The following is a 23609-nucleotide window of genomic DNA, read 5'->3' as shown; positions in this document are numbered from 1 at the left end:
TAATAACCAGGACTCTTCTCAGGTAGATTTGACTCTTTTCAAGGCCCGGACTGCAATGATTATGATGTTGGTTCTCAGCAACCACTTACTTATAGCTCATGAGTGACACATCGCTGAGATCAGCATTTCTGTCACTATTTTATGCTGCCCCAGTGAGGTCACCATAAAGTTGATGACGGGTTCCCTTTAAGGTTGAGAACATACCTGCTTGTAGGAAAGGGCATAATTATAGGCCAGTGGTAATAAGGAGCGGACGCTGTCTGTGCCTAAGTATTTGAACTTCCTCTTTTATACATTTTTTTGTTTTTCTGTTGCATCTAGATACAGACAGCTAAGCAGTCATCGTCATCTTATAAACTCCCATAATCTGTTACGGGGTTAATTAGATAGATTCTTCCTATACGATCCATTGCGGAACACATTTCCATAGTCTATAATTAGTTCTAATTGCTTATATTTCTGCTTTTTGCTTCCCTCTCTGCCTCTTAGACTGGATTGTTTCCTGGTAACTGGAAGGAGCGCTTACCATCCTAAATACCGCATCACATGCTGATCATGAATGGGCTGTAATTGGAATGTCTGAATTTTTTTAGTTTCTATATCTTGCTGCTATCTATGCAAGACCTCAGAAAAAGATCTTCAAAAACAAGAAAAACCAACCATAGATGTAAAGGTATAAGCAGTGGAACAATAGGTGCTGGCCCTTTAAATTAAAGCTGACCCAGCGATCAGCTGGTCATCAGTACAGATCGCCTCTTATCACCAACGGAGGCTGCAGCGGCCACTGCAGGGGAAGTAGAGTATTACATGCCAGTATTCAAATGAATGGCCATACAGTACACAGGCGTACTTTCTGTATACTCTGGTTAATAGAGGAATTCCAAATTGGGACCCCCTCTATGATGTGTTCGCGCTCTGACAGGGCATATGGAAAGGGGCTGTCTTTAAGAGACAACCCAAGGTTTGTCTTGTCCTTTCTCATGGATGGAGTTCTTCTTCTCCACAGTAACTGCACAAAAAAGGTTAGAATGGCTTAAAATAAAAAAGATTTCAAAAAGTGGTCCTCTTCCAAAGGGGCGATTCCAAGGTGCTCCACCAGTCTCTTAAGTTCTGGTCCCTCTTGATCCAGAAATCTGACCACTTAGTCAATCACTGGCGGGTCATGAGTGTGGCCAGTAATTGCCTCAGTGGTCACATTTCCTTTGTCAAAAGTGACCAAGAAGGGGTCAGGAACCATCAGGCCAGGAGCAGCGAGGGATCAGTGAGGTGAGTACATCCCCTTTAATAAAAAAATTGTTCTGGTGAGAACATTTAAAGGGGTTATCCAGGAAAAGATAGTTATGATATAGGATAGGTCATCGGTATCTAGGACTCCTGCCGATCAGCGGTTAGAAGAGGACTTGAGCGCTGAAGCTTCTTCCTAGGTCAATGACATCACTGTACATCGGTCATGTGGCCTAGTTGCAGCTCAGCCCCATTCAAGTCAATGGGGCTGAGCTGCAATACCAAGTACTGCCACTATATGATGAACGGCGCTGTCCTTGGAAAGCTGCCAGGAGTCAGCATCACTCACCAGAAAACATACCTATATATAGTATTAGAAAAATGAGGGACAATTTAAAGGGGTTATAACCATGAAGAATGAAAAAAAAATAATGAAAATCCTACATAATCTAGTACATGGCAACCTCTTTCTAACAAAGCTAGAACCAGCCCTGTATCTTACATAGGTCCAGAGATCTCCCCATTCATTGCCCCAGTTGCCCTGATAGATTTATTTCAAGCTGGCAGCTTAGGGTGTGTGTCCTTTCTCAGGGGTGTGTCCTTTCTCAGGGGCGTGTTCTTTCTAGAGTGTGTATCCTTTCTGTTGCAGCTGGTGTCAGTTGAAGTACGGAACTGAGCATCCGCTTCCCTCTCAGTGTGCAGGACAGAGAAATTAGAAAATGAGCAAACAGCAGGTGGCGCTATAATGATAGATTGAATAACTTGGTGGCTATACTAAATATTTAATTACATGCAATTACAAAAGTATTCAGATCCAGGTGCTGGTTCGAAAAATGTAGAATTTTTTTCATGGGACAACCCCTTTAAGATAAAACTATCTGACACATCACCACACCCTATCACAAAATGCCATCAATGAGATCAATAGCTCTAAAAATGTGATGGACACTTCCAGTAATGGACAACTCTAACTATTAAGGGGTTTAGAATCTTGCAGAATACCATGGCCCCTGGATTAAGGCAACATTGGGGTCATAAAATGTAAATGGTATTGTATAACTGGGTAATATATGAATGCAATCTGATAGGAAGCTTCTTATACACAGTACAGCCCAAACACAAGAGGCCAAAATCATCTATTGAAAAGTAATACCGCCGACTGTGAAATACAGCCTGGCTGGTAATCGATCGGTTTTGCACCCATCATTCCACAGGCCACAATCAACAACCTGATCAACTCTATGCGACGGAGATGTGTTGCACTGCGTGAGGCAAATGGTGGCCACACCAGATACTGACTGGTTTTCTGACCCTACCCCCAGTGAGGCAAAACTGTGCACATTTCAGAGTGGCCTTTTATTGTGGGCAGTCTAAGGCACACCTGTGCAATATTCATGCTGTCTAATCAGCACCTTGATATGCCACACCTGTGAGGTGGGATGGATTATCTCGGCAAAGGAGAAGTGCTCACTAACACAGATTTACACAGATTTGTGAACAAGATTGGAGAGTAATGGGTCTTTTGTGTATGTAGAGAATGTTTCAGATCTTTGAGTTCAGCTCATGCAAAATGGGAGCAAAACCGAAAGTGTTGCGTTTATATTTTTGTTCAGTGTATATATGATACAAAATACTATAAATACAGTGGATATAACATCTAAATGTAAAGGAAACCTATCGGCACAATCTAGCATCACTATTATCATTGCTGCGACTTTCACTATAATTATACCTGCATATTAGGAAGAAGTTTATATTTTTCTAACCTTTATCATTATTTTCCCACAATCACCGGACTTAATTTTTTTACCTTATATATATTGTTGCAGTGGAGCTCCCAGAGGGCCACATGACGGCCATTGAAAGGGTGTATCTCACACAGAGGAGCCTGGGTGAGAACAGAAAAGTCCCGGCAAAGCATGGAAAGGGGGTGTTGTTTGCACCAGGAGTGTGTCACCAAGGGACCCGGCCTTAGTGGATTAAAGGCCCTAGATATAGGTGGCCACTAAGCTAGTTAGTGGACACCAAGCTACTTAGCTTAGCTGGCTCCAGCTAGTCCAGGGCAGACTTTTACTGGGAACAGGCAATGTGTTGGGTGGGTGCCCGTTCCCCATGCTCCACTCTGGGATTTAAGAATATGCCCATGTCCAAGGATGCTATTTAATCCTGTTGCTGGACTTGGGAGGGGCTCTCAGTCTGAGGAAGGAGCAGGCTGTGCTAAAGCCTGTGGGAGCCGGGACCCTCTGACCCTGTGTGGGGTAAGCACTGCAGTGTTTTGGGAAGCTGGGTGGTAGACCCGGATCCTGCTAGAGAGGGACTATACTGTTTAGTCAGTGGCCAGATGGCTGAGGATTTGTTTTGATTTATGTTTTGGTTGCTGTTTGTGCATGAAGACTGCCAAATAAATGCACTGTTTGGACACTAAAGCCTTTGTCTGGAAGAAGTCTGTGAGAAAGACCCCCGAATAAAAAGACGATCCCTTAAATATATATATAGATATAGGAAAGGCTTGAGAAAGGCTCTATTGTTGAGCCAAAATGGTGCCTTTTTGCCACATGGGTAAATAAAATTTCTGTTATTTTTTGGAGTGCTGTCCGATCTTCGTTTTTAATATATATATACAGTATATATATACAGTATATATATATATATACATATATACATATATACAGTATATATATATATATACATATATATATATATACTTTTTTTTCACTTTTATTTTTTATTTTTCACCAATCACTAGAACAGTCTTCACCTTTTTTTCTTTTCTTTCCTATTTGGATAAACGCAGTTTTGGATATATCTATTTCCTATATGGACACAATGAACTAAATCAAAACTACAATAGGACTATCCATTGATTAATCTACAGTATTTTGTATATACCTTTTATATACCCTTTATATATATACTGTCGAATACAATATCTTAATAAAATCCTAAAAAAAAAATTAAATGATATATGAATTTAAACACTATTTGACATAATCAATAAGTGATTGTAACACAATCAATTGGTTACAGTGATACGCATTTTTTATTCTATCTTGCCTATTATGTCTCATATCGGTGCAGTTCTGGATGGTTGAGTTGCCTGTTATACAATACCATTTACATTTTATTCTACTGGGTTTTCAGGGAAACCTCTTTTAACAGAGCACCAGAACCATTTGCCACAACAGGTGAGCCACCATATACCCTCAACATTGGGGTCATAGACTCCTACACCACCAGCAATGGCATCTTGTAAGATGTCGTTATGATAAATCAAAAGATATTTTATGGTGGATTTCACCTTTAAGGCCCACTTTAGGTACAGAGACCACGATTCATAACAGGATGACCTTGCTCATCCTGTACATAGACCTACGACTTGTAGGGTCTCAATGATGACAGCAGCGTCATTGTGCACTGTCCTCTCGGCCAGTCCCAGTTAACCGGAGGACACCACGCAATGAATTACAACACATCTTCACCCAGAGAACTGAGGCAACAAGTGGACTATTGAGCGATGACTTTGAGATGTTCTATAAATAGTGGTGGTCTCCTCTGAATGTCTGGGCTATTGACAGGCAGGTTCTATAAATGCTTTGAGGTTGCCTTATACAGCAATTATCTTATGTGGATGTCACTTACTTGGCAGGAAAAGTGAAGGACGAAATTCACAGTAAGACATTTTGAATATCAAATGATAAAATAAAGTTGTTTAGTTCCAAGCAGTGGATCAAGGTTTCAAGACTTTTGCTTTATACATTTCTGTAAAACTGCTCCATACATGTAAGGGTAGGTTCACACAGAGTTTTTTGGGAGGAGGTTTTGAGGCTGATTTGCCTGCAGGTTTTTCGGCCCAAGCCAGAAGTGAATCCAGCAGGAAGGAGAATCCACTTCTAATGAATTGACCATGACAAATTTAATCTCACTGCTCTTACAGTAAAGAACCCTTTTTGATGTTGGTGTAGAGACCTTATTTACTCTAGACGGGAAGATGCCACCTTGTTATTGATCATGACAAGGGTCTGAGCGTCTGCTACATCTACACCCCCAATACCCTCACCCCTTGTAGTGTCTCTTCTTATTAACAATTATTTCATAATTTATAGTTATATTGTACTTGAAGTCATATGAGAAGAAGCCTTCAAAACCATACATTTTCTTTACTCTGTCTTCTGACCCTGACAACTCTAAAGGTCACTGGAAATAAATGATGTAGAGGATTGCGTATTGATGTCCTGGTTATGGAGAACCATGGGCACATTAATTGTGATGGTTGACCCAAAGTATCTGTTTCTTACCTTGTAAGTAGTAGGCTTGACATCCTTCCTTCCTAAGCTTATGGAGTAGGGTCACCAAAACTGGTTCCTGTTCCTCCGACAGGACGCCCATTCTCCCTGGGAAGCTGGCAGTGCACTCGTCATACAAAACGGCCACTTCCCTTACAACAGGAGGAGACCCGGGAAGGAGGGAATGGGCAGAAAGGTTGCCTTTGCGTAATCGTCGTAACATCAGCCCAGGCAGAGCTACATGCAAGGCTTTCTCCACGTGTGAGGAGTCGTAAAGTTCCCTGCTGCGACAGTCCAGGATACGAACATTTTGAGCAGGAGAGTCCAGCTCATCCCGCAGCCATGTTGTGGATTTACACAGGTGCTCCATCTGTTTCACTCACATGAGAAGGACCAGAGGAATGAAATGGAGAGGATGGTCCACTTAATTAAACCGGAGTGAAACAGTTTTGAGGATTCTTGCACAAAATATGGTAGTTGCCAATAATCCCGTCGTCTTTCTTAAGTATTTCAGGGCATTTCCTAGACAACAAGAAAACAATTTAAGTGAATATCATAAAGAAAACAGGTCGTTATTGCTGATTAAAAAGGTTGTCTTTTTTAGAAAAGCCATTTCAAGTATTGTATTATGTCATTCTGGGTTTATAGAGTGGGCCCCATTTTTACCCTCCTTATCTACCACAGAAGAGAGCGGCTACAAAGAATATCTCTTATTCCATCATTCCACACAGGGGCGCACCATCCATGAGGCGAGTTCAATCACATGGATGTCGCTCAGCAGAGGCAGCAGACCGAAGACACATAAGGGATGTTAATTTACACAAACAGCCCATTGATTTCCATGAGAAACATGTAATGCTTCATTTTCCATGTGGTGGTGATGAAGATGATGAAACAATTGCTGCCAGGTTCCCCCACAGATTACAGCTGACTTCTGGGGTCTAGGTAGGGTATACTCTGGAATCCCTTGATTGTCAAGGAACCTGTCTAACAAAACAGAGTGGTCAAAGTAGACAACTCCTTTAAGGCTAAAAAGGGTCATATACTGTAGATAGCTGTTGGCTGAATGATCGTTTGTCAGACAGCTATTCCTCATGACCCCCCAAATAAACATGCACACTTGGCCGATTTTGCATGTCTTCTGAATAGGGAGAAAGGAGTAAGCCACTGACAGACATCTCTGGCAGCAGTTTATTTCCCTTGGGAACACGTCCAACCCTTCTTTTTCCTGAATCCGCCATTGTGTAAGAGTCGGGGCTCCACAATAAACAATAGATGACCAGCCGGCCAAAATCTGTAGGTTCAGCCAATTGGAATCTAACTTGTATGGCTTCTTTAAGTCTTAATAGGCTACCATGGTTTTGAGAGCATGCCATATGTAAACCCCCCCCAACCCTTCTTTTTCCTGGATCTGCTATTGGGTAAGAGTCGGGGCTCCACAATAAACAATAGATGACCATCCGGCCAAAATCTGTGGGTTCAGCCAACAGGCATCTAATTTGTAGTGCTTCTCTGGGGCTTAATAGGCTACAATGGTTTTGAGACCATACCATATGTCAACCCCCCATTGTTTTAGGTTATCCCTTCATCACCCGGATGAAGATACGGAATGCTCTAACTTTCCACATATGTACATGGATGTAAAGAAAACATTCTTGACTTGAGCCCAAGATTAGATGAATGAAAAAGGCATTGCTTACAAGGTACAATATCTTATATCCATATGGAGGCACCATGTGGTGTCCCAGGAGTGTCTATGGCTCTGTATGGAGAGTCATAGAGACCTCAACATACAGGCACTGTCATGTACATGTGGACTAACTATTATGTTGGAAACTTTTTGAAAAACCTCATTTTGATCAAGAAAAATCAGGTCTACCTCTTGAATCAATACTAGGATGAAGAATACTGATTATAAGATCACATTTCATCCAAAGACAAATTTTGTCCTTTGCCTTTTGTAGATTTTTATATGCCAAGACATGTTGTCTTCTGCTTGGCCTCCTGAGCTGATGGGCCAGTTCAATCCTGAATTTATCCCATCTTTGATCCTCACTACTGTAGGGTTAGTTGGAGAATTTATTGAACCCCTTCCAATCTGTCTACTTGATAGATGACTGAATGCAAAGAGCATTGTCGGCATCCACCGTCCTCGAAGCATCCTCCAATCCCTATGTTGTCCCACATTCTCTCATATGACCTACTAGATATCTTCTTGTCAATTTCTGGAAATCAGATTCTTTGTCAATTTCTGGAAATCAGATTTTGGAGATTATTCTGCAGACACAATTCAATTCAGTGGAGAAAAAATATTTTGAATGCATATACAAATGAGCATTTAAGTGCACCATGGGTGGGCCCAAGCCACTCTGTGCACTCTTACTCCACTTGCTTCCTCTGCTAGCCCCTCCTTTTCCTTCTTGATTGATAGAACTGGTGACTATGTAGGAACCTGGTCCTATCAACCGTAAAGAAGAAGGAGGAGCTGTCAGAGGAAGCAAGAGGAGCAAGAGTGCACAGAGTGCCTGGGCCCGCCCTCAGTGCACTTGTTCCCCAATTTACATACTTATTAAAAGTACTTTTTCTCCAGAATGAAGCAACGGATCATTACATTCAGCTGAGCTAGCTCTACAAGGCATTGTGCCTGGTCTATCAGTGCATGTCCCGGTGACACCCTGATTTCTTGGAGGTTACTGTCCCTTTATGATGACACTTTGCTGGGTTTTACATCTTTTTCTTCATGCGCAATACTCTATGTTAATGGCACTGACAGCCTAGTGAAAGCTTCTCTCCGATGAGCTGATCCAGAAATATTGGAGTGCGGCCTCGCGAAAGCCGCAGTACTTGTCCGTAGCGTTAATGAATAGCATAACATGGGGATCAAGCCTAAACGGTATAATTAACATCTCTATGGCACAATGTATGTCCCTGATACGCGATGACACATCTACGGTATGGAGCGCTTCCTATATAATTAGGTGTACCATGGACCTCAATGTACGGAAGCTGAAGTAGATAATGGGACTTGTGCTCCGAGTCCTACCAAGGTTTAAATTAGATAAAATGACATTTATAATGAAGATTACATAGAACAGAGCCAGAAAAGTAGGCAGTCGGGTAACAAAAAGTCACAAAAGTCATTAATGGTTCATCGCATGGTTGGGGTACAGCAGATACAGTAGGACTCCACCAGTGTCGAGAAGAAGTGAACCCTAGTCTCATTTTCAACGATTTCAGTAACTCTTGAGCTACCACTTCTCCAGTAAAAACAGGGGGGGTGGGACATACTCATTCTCAAAAACATTAGGGATACCAAATGCCAGACCCCACTTACATGACTCTTACTCAAATTGGTTGTGGCAAGATTGAAACGTATCCCACACGATGGGGGATGTGTCTGATCGGTGAGGGTCCAACTGCTGGAATAACGAGAATGTGGGTTCTGCCTTCCCCAACTATGACTAGATCAGCGGTCGAGCATGCTCACTACGGCTCCATTGACTCTCTATAGAACTGCCAGTGATAGGCAAGTGCTGTACTCTTATCTCCAACAGTCTCATAGAAATGAACGGAGTGATCATGCGCATGCTCAACCGCTGCTCCATTCATATGAGGAGCACAGGATCCCACATTCTCATGATCATTGGGGGTCCCAGTGGGTGGGCCCCCACTGATCACTTATTCCCTATCCTCTGGTTAGGGTATTAGTTAAAATCTTGGCACAACCCCTTTAAAAGGTGTACCCCACAAAACTCATTTATCAACTCTCCACCGGACAGATAATTGCTAGAGGACCCACCAACCACTATTCCAGTTGACCCTGTTCTTGAGGTCAATTAGAGTCCCAGAATCGGGGCCCATGGTGCTCACACATGTACAATGTATCCAGTGGCACAACCCCCTTTAAAGGCTTTAAAGGGGTTGCCTGGCCTTGGAGCTGACACCCTCGATAGTGATAATGTGTGGCCAATAAAAAAAAATTAAAATTCTTTAAAAAAGCAACTTCCCTATCCACGTTCCCGCACCGCTGCCCTTGTCCCTGCCGGATCGGAAATTGACTTGATCTCATGACCTCTTGCATTCTACATGACACATCTATTCTACATTGCGTTGATCCTCTGTTATCCTTCCTGTAAATATGTAAACAAATGGGGTATATTCCTACGCAGTGCATGCTTACCAACTCTGCAGTTGGTAAATTCGAGACGAATAGGCCCTGCCCCCCCAGGAATGCCCCCAAACTATGCAGGACCACTGATTTATTGGTGGGGTTTGCACAGGCCCTGCCCATTTTTGGCCTCAGACAGTCCAAATTTTGCCAAATTAGTGACAGTCCCTGCAAATTTTGACTGTTGGCAACTGCATATTGTGTAGGGACAAACCCGAGAGGAAGGGTCACCACCAGTTGTAAATGTATTCATAGATTTCCAAAAGGAACAACAGAAGGACGGAACAATGTAGTATTCTAGGAAAAATGCTTCAAATGATGATTCTGATTACGAATTTTAACTAATAGATTGACTTCACCACTGGTCTTTCAAAAATTTCAGTTGAGTCTGGTGGATCTTGAAGAAGTTCAGTTGGGTTTAAGCTGGATTTAGCCTTATTCCCTAATATTAGATAGATGAAAACCATAATACCCTCTTACTCCATGTGGTGTCGTGCCCGTGTGGTTGACCTACACCATATTCTGCTTGGCTGCTACTAATTATGGATGTGCTTCTACGTATAGTCATGGTTGTGGCATCAGATGGACAACTCGCAGCTCCTAACCTCTGAGGACGCCGCGCATTCGGCGAAAAATCAAGAAGCAGTGAGGGATCATGGGTACCGATGAAAAAAAAAATCTAGAATATTCGCGATTACGAAGATATAGCACTATATTCTAGATATTCGCGAATTCTCGAAGTGCCCATATTCGCAATAAAATTTCACGATTAGAATATTCGCGATCAACACTACACTAGAGTATAGTGAAGAACTCCAGTCATAACAGATATAATAATATATAGAAGGAAACTAAGTGCAATCTGAGTCTTTTTAATGTCGCAAAGAACACTTTTTTCGTATGATGTAATTTTAAAGAAAGAACCATAAAAGTTAATTTTTATATGTAAATAGGCCAAAAACAGAATTGTGATAGCTTATGGCTATTGGAAATGAAAATATCAGAGGGACAAGATGTTACACATGTGGACAGTGGCCCACAGAAGTGAAATGTGGCGGAGGCTATATGGGAGGGTGCTATATGTTCTTACTCATATATCTGCAGTAAATAACTCTAAGAAAACCCCAACTCCTTAAAATATACCTTAAAGGGGTAGTCTGGTTTAGAAACTATTTTAATAAGAGGGGGGGAACCTCCATCAATTAGCCACCAAGAATATCCCATGTTCTGGAGGACCAAAGAGCCCTTTGATTCCATTGAACACAATGTAATACTTCATATCTCCTGTGGAGGCACTGCAGGCAAACTGCACCCATTCTGTCAGGTTCCCCTCACAGATTACAGTGGTTTACTGGTGGTCCCACAACCTATGATCAACATATTTTTTAGAGGAACCTGTCCAAAAAAGCAAATGTCCAAAGTGGATAACTATTTGAACACTGGCCTGAGGCACCTAGACGAGGAAGAATATGTGTATTATATGAACGTGTATTGAATTACTAGAGAAAAAAACTGGACACATTTTTTATCATCAGTCACCAGATTTAACAGGTGTCTCATACATCACATCCGAATACAAAGGGGCCTGTTGATAAGGCAGCAAAGCCTCGTAAAACATTCTGAAGCCTTCAAGGCAGTATAGACTGGTGCACTATAAAACACTACTGATAAAATAGAATAAAACACAATGTAATAGTAATCCCATAAATAATCTGCACAGGTCAGTTCTACGTCCAGTTCCTTTTCTTGCTGTTGGGTATCGGCTACATACAGAGCTTATAATGTTAGGACACCTATGTTATCACCTTAGGTCATGTGAGCCCTCTTGGCTCTTCTGATTGGCTACAAGGGTTCCTCATGGGCGTATCACATACAGAAACTTTCTACTCCCACCCCATCTTAGAGGGCCAAGCTGTTTAGAAGATGCAGAAACCATCTCAATGCTGCTGTAACATTAAAGGGGGTCTCATGAAGACAATTTCGTGAGACCCCTTTGTCTACTTTGTCTATCGCTGTCATTATTTTTTTTTCTTCTACTATTTGGCCAGTTTTATGTTCAGGGCGAAAATCCATTTTAAATGAAAGTCATTTGGATCTACGGCTTTCAGTTCACTAAAATGAGAAAACGGCATGGCAGCTATCATTAAAGCTGGGCCTAGTCTAGAAAACTCACACATGTGACCTCAATTAGGCCTCTTTCACACGAGCGTGTCCGGATTAGGTCCGGATGCGTCCCGGTGCATTGCGGCAAACCCGCGCGAGTAGGTATGCAACTGCAGTCAGTTTTGACTGCGATTGCGTTCCGTTGTTCAGTTTTTATCGCGCGGGTGCAATGTGTTTTGTGATAAAAAACCGACTGTGGTACCCAGACCTGAACTTCTTCACAGAAGTTCAGGTTTGGGTTTAAGGTTGTGTAGATTGTATTATTTCCCCTTATAACATGGTTATAAGGGAAAATAATAGCATTCTGAATACAGAATGCATAGTACAATAGGGCTGGAGGGGTTAATTTTTTTTTTTTAACTCACTTTAATTCACTTGTTCGCGCAGCCGGCATCTTTTCTGTCTTCTTTTGTGAGTAATAGGACCTTTGATAACGTCACTATGTTTATCACATGGTCCGTCACATGATCCATCACCATGGTGACTATGGTGATGGATCATGTGACGGACCATGTGATGAACGTAGTGACGTTATCAAAGGTCCTATTCTTCACAAAAGAAGACAGAAAAGATGCCGGCTGCGCGAACAAGTGAATTAAAGTGAGTTAAATAATTATTTATTTATTTTTAACCCCTCCAGCCCTATTGTACTATGCATTCTGTATTCAGAATGCTATTATTTTCCCTTATAACCATGTTGTAAGGGAAAATAATAATGATCGGGTCCCCGTCCCAATCGCCATCTAGCAACCGTGCGTGAAAATTGCACGGCATCCGCACTTGCTTACGGATGCTTTCTATGGAGCCTGCGTTACGTGAAAAACGCAGAAAGAGGAGCATGCTGCGAGTTTTTCACGGAACGCACAAGTGATGCGTGAAAATCACCGCTCATGTGCACAGCCCCATAGAAATGAATGGGTCCGGATTCAGTGCGGGTGCAATGCGTTCACCTCACGCATTGCACCCGCGCGGAAATCTCGCCCGTGTGAAAGGGGCCTTAGAATCCAGTTGCCATTTTTTTTCAGCTATGAGCATGGTGGCTTACCTATCACGCAGGCAGACCACGAGACTGCTACAGGGCCAAGCGCCGAACTTCTGCTCCTGTTCCTCATGTGAATTCACTGCATTTTCCGGTAGCCAGCAGTAGGGGGAGCTCAGTGCAAAGATCAATGGTAACTGTTGGAATTCCCATGCACTGAGCTCCCTCTAGTGGTGGTGGCAGCCAGCCAGTTTTTTTTATTTATTGCATGAAGGGAAGCAGATTTGAATAAAGTGTAAATACAATGAAATATAGAAGTTGGATAAAGTGGGTGATTTTTATTTATTTTTTTACAATTTTTTCCATTAAAAATGTATTCTATTTAATAAAAAAAAATCATAAATTCGTCAGAAATCTGGGGAGTCATACTTTCATTCTGCATTGCGTGGGAGTGTCTCATGACACATCACTAGTTGGTGCTTGGGTATAGCTAGAGGAGGAGGCTGGTGGGGCGTACACCGGGGGTGGTGGGTGCCAGGGGGCGCCAACAAGCCACGCAGCCTAGATCCAGAGTGATCCAAATCTATGTTCTGGGTTGATCACTGATACTAGATCACATTTTAGACAATTTTTGCATAGAGTGGATCCAGCATCCTTCTGCGCAGTGAACGGGTCTCTCACTGTGACTGCCAGGGAGGACAGAGGGAGGGTGCAGAGGAGCCACTGGGCGACAGATACAGAAGTCCCATAAGGATAAACAGATACCTTGGATGACTTCCCCTCCCCAAACACATGCATGCTCAGCCAAGTATGCATGCATTCTCAATAGGAAAAAGGGAATAAAAGGCTATCAGGATTGGGTATGTTGAAATCCAACAGCCTGATCCTTCCTTATCTTGACATTTGCCTTGGGGGTAAGTCAGGATGCCCCCATTTACATTAGATGGTTGGCTGATCATCCGAAGTCAAATGGTTTGGCTGACATTAATATAATAGGTGTGGCCACCTTATAAAGCACCTGTCAGCAGGATCAACTCTATTAAACCAGACATACTACACGGTAGAGTTGATCCTGCTGATTAAAATTATACATGTCTTGTGATAATCGGGGGCGCCGCTCCAGAGAAAAAAGACTTTTATTCTTTATGCAAATTAGAGCTTCAGTGTACTGTGGGGCGTGGTCTAGCCCTTCAGTGCACCTCATCTTTATTGTGCTAACCCTCAGTGCACTGAAGCCCTAATTTGCATAACAAAAAAACGCCACAACCAATTTTCACAAGACAGTTTGCATTTTAATAGGCAGTATCAACCCTACCAGGTGTCGTGACTGGTCTATAGGGTTGATACTGCTAATATGTGCTGGTAATATGGCTGAAAATCGGCATATAAGGATTTGTGAATTTTATTGTCTGCTGCATTTCAGTCTCATTTGGTGTAGCTATAGCAATAAGTGACATCCCTTTAAAGGGGTTGTCCAGGATGGGAAAAAAAACGTATTTTTTTTCTTCCAAAAATAGCACCATGCCTGTCCACGGGTTGTGTCTAGTATTGCAGCACAGGTCTGCTTGAATTGAACTGAGCTGCAATACCACACACAGCCTGTGGTCAGGTGTGGTGCTGTTTTTGGAAGATAACAGCCATTATTTTTCTAAAATTGGCCAACCCCTCTAAACAGTGCTATCTGAAATGAGAACTGAAGGTCCATTTCTGGCCAAAGGCAGGTATTGCATTCACTTGAATGGAGCGGAACCGCAGTACCACACACAAACCAAGAGGGGCGCTGTAAGTGGAAAAAAAACATCCTTCGCTACTTACCTCTATACCTCAGCACATCTTATAGGTTAACATTTACCTTTTTTTTTTATATGTGTGTTCCTCTTATTTACAGATTCTTCAGAGCAAGAATTATTCTCACAATGCAAAATCGAATTTTGGTCGGAGCCTCCAGGCGATCATGATGGGACTTCAGTATCCAAGAAGTCGTAGTAGATTATTAACCAAGTCAATGTCCCAACTGGAAGCCCATCTGTGGGACTCTTCCCAGTCAGCACCCCCTTTCCTCATTCATAACAGATCAATCTTTCTCCTTCTGTTCTATATTTTTGTGCGTGGTCAGTAGCTCCAGGCATTTCCCTCATGAAATAAATTCTGGTTATGGTCCTCCCAAACTGAACGACTGTCTACAGGTGTCTTCTGCCCTCTATCCAGGCTGCAGTTCAGACACCACAGCAGCCTTCCTCTTTATCATGCGTCTTTGGCGAGAAGGCATCCAGGTGTCTTCCAGTGTGGAACGTCAGATAATTCGGCTTCTTGTCCCTCTTGAGTCCAGGTGTCAACTGTATCACACGTTGAAGTTTTTGACCTACAAAGACGAAAAAAAAACAGCAAGTAATACCAAGGGGAATCATTGAAAACTAAGCAGAATGGATCTCACTGCCCATTTTCCTGAAAATCCACCCCTCAATTTCCTGCTCACCGAGACCTAGGCATGTCCACATGACCTCAGCTTTAGCAGAGGATGTGACACAATCGTTCCATGTGCTGAGTGAGCTCCTTCATCATTCATCGGTGCTGCTGACCATAGAGAAGAGGGCTGCAGTGTGAAAATTATAATTAGGCTCCTCTCCTATACTTGGAAGGACATTCCTGATGTCACTGTCGTTACGGAGAAGGACAATAAGTTAACCCAAACATTGCATGGCCTATGTGAGATGTTCTTCTTCTCATTACTACTGGACATTTAGTCACTTAAAGGTGTAACTTAAAGTGTCTAAGGCCCAGTTCCAAACCTGTACCAGGTCCTGCCAACCATCAAGTGTCATTAATAATACTGATGTCCTTCCATGTGGTGTTGGGGCCATTAGGCCCCATCAGGCACCCTCCACAGTTATGCCTCTGGACCTACATGGTCCTTACAATGGAGTACTAGGATTTAGTTGACCCGTTAAGACTTATATAAAGATCTGAAAGACCCACCAGATTGATGTATAATCCTGTAGATCCCATAAACGCATGCATCCTCAAATAGTACTGGTGTTCTTCCATGCTGTATTGGAGCCATTGGGCCCTATCAGGCTTTCTCCACAGTTACATCCCTGTAACCACACGGTCGACTCCTAACCATGGAATACTAGGATTTAATTGACTCATTAAGACTTAGTGTATATAAAGGTCTGAAAGATCCACCAGACTGACCTATAATCCTGCAGATCCCATAAACACTAGCATCCTCAACTGGTACTGGTGTTCTCCCATGTGGTATTGGAGCCGTTGGGCCCTATCAGGCAATTTCCACCATTACGCCCCTATAACTACATGGTCCTAACCATGGAGTACTTGGATTTAGTTGACCCATTAAGAAAGATCTCACCTACAATCCTGCAAATCCAATAAACACTTGCACCTTCAACCAGCAAACAACTAGAAGGTTCTGGAGACATCTGCCGCGCGCCTAGCATTGACTATCACGCTGAGCTATTTATAACGATGTTGTATTGTTAGCATCCATTACAAGTCGATTCTGGTTTTTTCCTTGTTTTATCCTGTTTATATTTTTCTTAATCTTATTAAAAAGGGGTTGTCCAGGATTACAAAATCATGACCGCCTTCTTCATGAAACAGCGCCCCACCTGTCCATGGGTCGTGTTGGGAATTGCTGCTCAGCGTTATTGCAATAAATGGGGATGAACCATGGGAGTGAACGAAACGTCATTTCAGGAAGAGAGCAGCCATGTTTTTACGATCCTGGTCATTTACTTTAGATTTAAACATCTTGGAAGTAAACATCTTAAAGGGGATGTCCAGGATTTCAACATTGACCCACAGGACGGTGATGTGTTTGATCTCCGCGGTCAACTGCAAGTGCTGCCAAACTGCTTTCTGAGGATGGAGCGGCGGTGCACATGCGTGACCACCGTTCCGTCTACTTCTATGGGACTGCGCTTGCAGCAGTCCAATGGAAGTGAATGGAGTGGTAGTCACACATGTGCACCACCGCTCCATCGTCATGGGGCAGTTCAACAGCACTTGCAGAAATCCATTCTTGTGATTGCCGGGGTCACAATAGTCAGACCCTCAGTGATCAAACACTTATTCCCCATCCTGTAGACAGTGGATGTGTTATTAGTAGCAAAACCCCTTTAACGTTTTTTTTTTTTTTTAAACTCCTTCTGGCCCTTTAAAAAATGTATTTCCCCAGAAAAAAAAAAAGCCCTTTAAGAGAGTATATCAGCCACACATAGCTAGGACATGCCAGAGTGGGTCCATCTGCTGGCTAGAATCAGAGGGAGCATGTGGCCCCCTCCGAAATGTGGCATCACTGCTGTCCAGTTCTCTGCACAGCATCTGGACGGGGAGCCGCACCGTGCAAAAAAAAATGGTGCTTTGATGATCGTTGCGGGTCTCTGCAGCCGGACCCCTATGGATGAGAGGTGAACAGCATATTCTACTGCCATATAACACTGCTGGAATACCACTTTATGCTCTATTTCCATAAAACCAGGAGACCCCTTTAAGTTCCAACGCATTTTTGAAGAAATCCACAGGTGATCCTGGTAAAACTGCCACTAAATGAAGAACGTTATTCTATTACATCTAAAGAACCAAGCTCTAGTAGTATAGCTATTCTCTGGATGGGAAAGTGGCATTATGATTTCTAGGCTTTTAGGGGGTGCCAAGCTCTTTAAATGCACAAACTAGTAGCTGTGGAGTAGGCGAGATGCTCGACATAAAAGAATATTGATTTCCGCACGCGTTCATGGAGCGTGTCGTGTAAGCAGGCTCTATTATATAAGTCATGAATAGGGACATAAGGACTTTCCAGGAAATGTAAAGGACTGGAAGCAACTAGTAATTATCTTATTTATATCTGTATAATGAAGCATTTCTATCTCTCCGAGTCCTACGTGATGGAGGAGATGCGCATATAGCATGTCATAGCTAAACGGTTTCATGGCTGGAAGCTACTGAACCCCTGTGCAAGATATGTAAAAGCCACCGTCACTATACTGTGCCGTAAATAATCCTGGTATATTTTTCTAAAGCACATAGATTTCTGGGCCCGTCAGACAATAACTGAACCCCTGACGTACATGTTTCACACTGTAAACTGTAAAAGATGACTGACTACGTAGGGTTCGTTTGTAGTCTGTAGCCATGGAGACACATAGGATTTTGTATTCACAAAACCATACGATCTGGAAAGGAAATGAAAAAATTCTCTATCATTATGTTACACTGATATTACCTTACTAGTATCTAGTCATTTTCTTCAAAAGGAACCCTGATTTATCGTTATTCGTCATTTCAGCAATTTGTTAATTAAAAGGGTAGACCAGGTGATGGCCTATCCTCAGGATTAAGTCAATTGTCGACCCCAGGGTGTTGCTTATTCCACAAATTCTACATAGTTTTTGTTTTGTGACAGCAGACGGTCCATAAGCATTAGTTCCACCAAAGATTGACTCTTGATAGACAGCGTCATCAGAGCACCCCAATAAACAATTCCACAAGGTGCCCCCACATGAGCCATGCCAGCTTAGTGCTTATCTTCACATAATTAAAGAACAAAATTTAAAATCCTGGACGCCTGCAATTGCCACAAAGGTGGGCTCTCCACATATAGATTGTTATGGGCAACGGGTGTGGACCACTACGCCAACCAACGGGTTTGACTTTGGGCTAGACCTAAGGGCGTTATCCTGGCAGTACCTTGGTATTCATCCTTTAATCCCGATACAGCAATTTGGACTTTGCTACCAGGCCGCTACCACTTGGAGTAGTCCCACTTGGAGCTGACCCATAAGGGTCAGAGACATTGGTGCAGGACAACGAGGGATCAGGCAATACTTGTAGTTAGAAAACAGGCCGAGGTCAGCGCAAGCAGAGCTCATGCAAATCTGTGAAATTAGTCAGAGGTTAGGGCAAGCAGCAAAGGATCATTACAGTTAACAGGCTATGGTCAGGACAGACAGCAGAGGGTCATAGTCAATAAACAGGCAGAGGTCGGTACACAGGCAGACAAAGAGAATGGCACACCTTCACTGGTAACTAGCAAGCTAGAAAACCTAAAACTCAGGCACATAGGAGAAGGTGCCCTAAATACCCTAAAGTGACCAGCCATTGGCTGGAGGAAACTAGGGTGAATGTGTACTGGCCCTTTAAGAGTTGGGAAGCGACCACATGCCCTAGAGACAGGCTGGGAGGCCTTCACAGAGAAAAGCAGGCTTAGGCCTGTAGAAGACACGTCGGATGCTGGCTGCTAGGCTCGCTGCTGGTGAGCAGTCTTTGCAGGGATCCAGAAGATCTTCCATATTTGAAGACTTTCCAGATATGATGCAAGTTACATTAGATAGATACTGCTGCGTGAATTAAATTGCCCATACATACTATAAGATCAGTTGTAAAAGAAGGTATGTTAGATACCTTCAAGCATCTACTTTAGAGGGTTCACTTAGACTGGTGGATATGTTGATTGAAGATAAGCATCAAGAAGCCACTTTTCCGTCCTCCAGCATAAGGACTAACATGACTAATTTGGAGTCAGAAGCACGTTCAGCTCCACCCTGATTACATATGGGTACAATCTAAGATTTTATGTACTTGAGTGGTCTTCTAATTGAAGGCTGAACCTCAAACCATCAACGTCTAAAAAGCCATTTAGACCATTACTGACCTCATCGGCATCTTTCCCTTATCACTGGACATAAAGGGCATCATCTCCCCATGAGGGTTGATCATATCTGTGTCATCCAGATCTGAGACAGTACATTACCGAGCTCACACCATTCCCTCAAGGGAGCAAGAAGCAGATTTTTTTTAATGCAGCCATGATGCTGATGGTTTAACAGTAGCTACAAAACGCTACTAATCCTCCGGGCTCCCATGGGCCACATCCTGACAGAGGCAGAAGAATACATTTACAAGTTACTTACAATGAAGAAATCAATACAGCATTGTACTCCAAATCTACACACAGATGTATATGAGGACCTCAAGGGGCCACATGACGTACAATGACCCAGTAGGGGGGCGTAACCTTGTGCAAAGCTCCAGGGCCCCAGTGCAAAATTCTGTAATGGGCCCCCTAATCATGAAAGGTCAAGGACATGTTGATGTCCTCTTATGGGGCCTCTCAGGCACAGGATCCAAGTGTGAAGACAACCTGTAGTAAGGCCCCTGTAGGACAACCCCTGTCTGTATTACAAAGGTTGTGCTCTTCATCGGGGTAAGTCGGGATCCCTATGACATTATATTATAGGGTTGTCCCGGTTTTCTTTTTTTTAAACCCCCCCTCCCCTTTTTTTTTCAAACCCTACTCCGTTCTAGCTCCTGTGGCTTCCCGGCACTCTTCGGTGACAACCCTAAGTGACACACCACTGCTGGGTCATGTGCCACTTGGGGACATGTAACAGTTGAGGCCAGTTATTGGCTGCAGCGGCACACGTGACCCCCATATGTATGGAAGAGGATAGACGGGGACTGGAATTGTAATGAAGACAGCCAGGGAGCAGGAAGCAGATAATGGCTGGGTGAAAAGTAATAAAAAAAACTAAAACCTGGACAACCCCTTTAAGGGTATACTAAGATGCTCAGTTATGTCGCCTTTATTTTCTTCTTTTTTTTTTACTGGATTATGCTGCGGTTTTGTGGTAGTTACAGTAAGTATGACCACCACTCCTAGATTGCAGGGTGGTCGTAACCATGGAAACGAGCAGTGTATAATGTGATGGAAAAATGAATCCAGCCAGCAAAGGAAGCAATATGGACAATCACAATACATTAGTAAGTGCCTGGTATTCACTTTCTCGACATGATAAATGTTATTTGCTGATGTGAGACATCCCCTTTAAGCAAAGAGGCAGGGTTTGTGAAAAGCTACCCCAAAATGGCCCAGGTGATGGCCATTCTGAGGCAATCTCAATGCAGGGATCTCAAGTCTCCCGGAGGTTCAGGGAGTCTCCCGCTATTAGATAGCGGCTCCCTGACACCCGCATGTGAGACAATATATCCGAGAAGTGACAGGACAGAGTTTAGATTACAGGTTGAATTAACCCTCTAGGGTCAAATTGGCTTCTCAAGGAGATCTATATGTTAAAGGCATCCCTCCTTCTGTCTCATTCAGTAGCTATAGAACTATTGAGAGAGATGTATTTTTTTTAAATACATTTACACATTTAACCCTCCATTTTAATTATATTATTTACCCCAGTGTTAAATTCACACCCCCTGGATGCTTGTTTTTTCCCTACAGTGGGGTAGATAATTACACACAGGGTTTTAAAGAATAAACTTCCTGACTCAGACCAAGAGCCGACTCAGCGAGTGAATGGAAGCATCCGCGCATGCGCATTCCTCAACCAAGATCCGAACTTCCCATCTCTAGTTTACTCGCAGTAAACCTTTCCGGCAACCTGTAGCAGTGTCCCCTTCTCGGCGCGTGCGCACAGTGCAAGAAGAAGCCGATGCCAGCAGTCCGCAACGGCGCATCAGGCTGAGCCTGTGCGCACGCGCAGGATCTCAAAGCGGGAGGAGGGGGAGGGAGGGAGAGGCGGCACTGAGGAGTAGAAGGCGGCGATGCGTGCGTCCGGGCACCATGCACCCACAGACCTCCCCTGCTTGGGCACCTTAATTCAATGATTGACAGGTTAGTAAAACCTGTTTTTCCGCAGAATAAAGCCACAAATAGCTTTTATAAGGCCACCTTGAAATCAGAATGCTGCTACCCTGGACATGAGCAGATGTTTAGCTCACAGGGCTTCTAGGTGGTGACAGAATCCCTTTAATCATATACATAAATATGATAATTTGGGGCAGGGTAATGAGCCCCGTCCTCCACACCATAGAGCACAGTGTGCAGATACTGCATATGTTTGGAAAATGTAATAAAAAGTTCGTAAAAGAAAAAAAAAGAAAACCTCCCTGAAATGAGACGTACACCTCCCTGAAATGAGTTTTTGCAGGTTGGGATGTCTGTCAATGTCCGAAATTATGTAACAAACTATGACTATGGGGTAAGTCTGGAAAATTTACTACCAGAAAAGGATAAGAAAGGCAAATTTTGGGCTCCCTTATTGACATTTGCGTATTGGGCCTGAACCTGGCCCGTGTAACCGAGCAACAGAGAGAAAGAATGGAGGATTCATCAAAACTGTCTTGGTCGCCCACAGCAACCAATCACAGCAAAGCTTTCATTTTTAAAAAGCAGAATGTGAAATGAAAGCTGCTCTGTGATTGGTTGCTATGGGCAACAGGTAGATTTTTCTTTTTGACAGTTCACATAAATCTGCCCCGTGACAATTAGGCTCATGGGTAATTAACCCATTAGAGGCTAACACAGTATTATGGGCCTTCGCTTATTCCACTCGCCAGCCCTCTTGAGCCCCCAGTCACGAGGGTGGTCATGGCAGCCATGTTGGTTGTCATCCAGCTTTCCCAGAGTCTAATTTTAGAGTGGATCACCTTCATTTCTAGGCAGTTTTACCATTTAGGTTTAGTTAAGCTAGGTGCCTGCATTTGTGGGGTGTAATGGCGGCCATATTGACTGTCATCCAACTTTTTCAGAAACAGAAATAACTAAGAAACCACATAATAATATATTTATAGTGATTATTTCATTTTCAGGGTAAACGCGGACACCGTCGCGGATTAAAGCCGCACAGTGGGGCAAGGGGCAGTGGGTCTCTACAATTACCAGTCCTTTTGAAAATATTTATCTATACATTAATGGGATTAGTTCTATACGATGGGCTTTTGTGACCCCTGGTGTTCATCCTCTGTACCCGGTAGCTGAAATTAGGCGCCACTGACCATAGATATATGTACGGTATAGTATTCTCATAAACGTGAACAGAACCGTGCAAATGACAAACCCAGCTCTGCTACGTCTATATACATACGTTTGTATAGGATCAGAACATAGGGATCTGTGTATAAATCGAGCCGGCTTACTACCAATCCTCTCATACCCATCGTACTGGATGGTATTGGCATTAGCAGTGGCATCACATCATGGCATGTCGCTAATCATGTGAGTGCGCTCTGTTCGTACCGCTACCAACTCGTGACAGAGCGCACACCGCCACACTGTGCCTGCAGCTGCAAGCCTCTCCGCCCCCCCCCCCCCAACAATGGCACTTCTATCAGGGGTCCTCGAGCTGCGAGCCTTAACCCCTTCACCACCACTACCATTCAAACCCTGAAGGCAAGGCAACCCCTGAAACCAAAGTGGAAGAACATGCTTGGCCTTTACGCCTCGGTCATGGCAGTGGAGAGGTTAACGCGTTTTTGCAGCCCTGGAACATGCCCGCCATCACTCCTCTCTTTTTTTTTTTCCTGGATGTGTAATTGCAGGTTCCTGGAACAGTGTCTCGTTTCCAAGGGCTGGCCTTGGGACTTGGCAAGGGAGGACGTGTAGTGACTGGTTTGAGGTTTTGGGATGGTTTGAGGTGAGGAGAGGCAGGAGGTTTACTACCTGAGCAAGCTAAAACATGCCTGGCACACGGCTACACGTCAGTCCCGTGTTCGGTTAACCTCCATCATGCCAGCATAAAAAAAAACAAGGAACTCAATAGACAAAAAAAAAAAAGACAGATGTGATGCCCCAGGCCTCAAACGGTGCGATCAATGAATACCATGCCATTTAGTCTTCTCCTCGGGTAGGACGGGAAACAATTACCCTGGGATGACGCTACACCGAAATGCCATAAGAGCGGTATCAATTATTCCACTGCCTGAAGGAAACTATGAGCAAAATAAAGTGTTCCAGCACGATCAGGCCATGGGATATTTATAG

At 43.4% G+C, this 23609-nt stretch overlaps 1 protein-coding gene across 1 annotated transcript in view; it reads right to left on the bottom strand.

Annotated features, from left to right (window-relative positions):
• The window catches only part of DUSP9 (dual specificity phosphatase 9), a 48551-nt gene that overhangs the window by 14135 nt on the left and 10807 nt on the right, over window positions 1–23609 (bottom strand). The window contains exons 2-3 of the mRNA XM_040442190.1: window positions 14670–15179; window positions 5520–6029 (exon numbers count right to left, since the gene is read on the bottom strand). Of these exons, the coding sequence (XP_040298124.1) occupies window positions 5520–5877 (358 nt within the window). The 5' untranslated portion in view covers window positions 5878–6029; window positions 14670–15179. The remainder of the gene's footprint in view (window positions 1–5519; window positions 6030–14669; window positions 15180–23609) is intronic.

The sequence above is a fragment of the Bufo bufo genome, chromosome 8, assembly GCF_905171765.1.
Source record: "Bufo bufo chromosome 8, aBufBuf1.1, whole genome shotgun sequence".
Lineage (NCBI taxonomy): Eukaryota > Metazoa > Chordata > Amphibia > Anura > Bufonidae > Bufo > Bufo bufo.
This window is presented reverse-complemented; position numbering and strand designations above follow the sequence as displayed.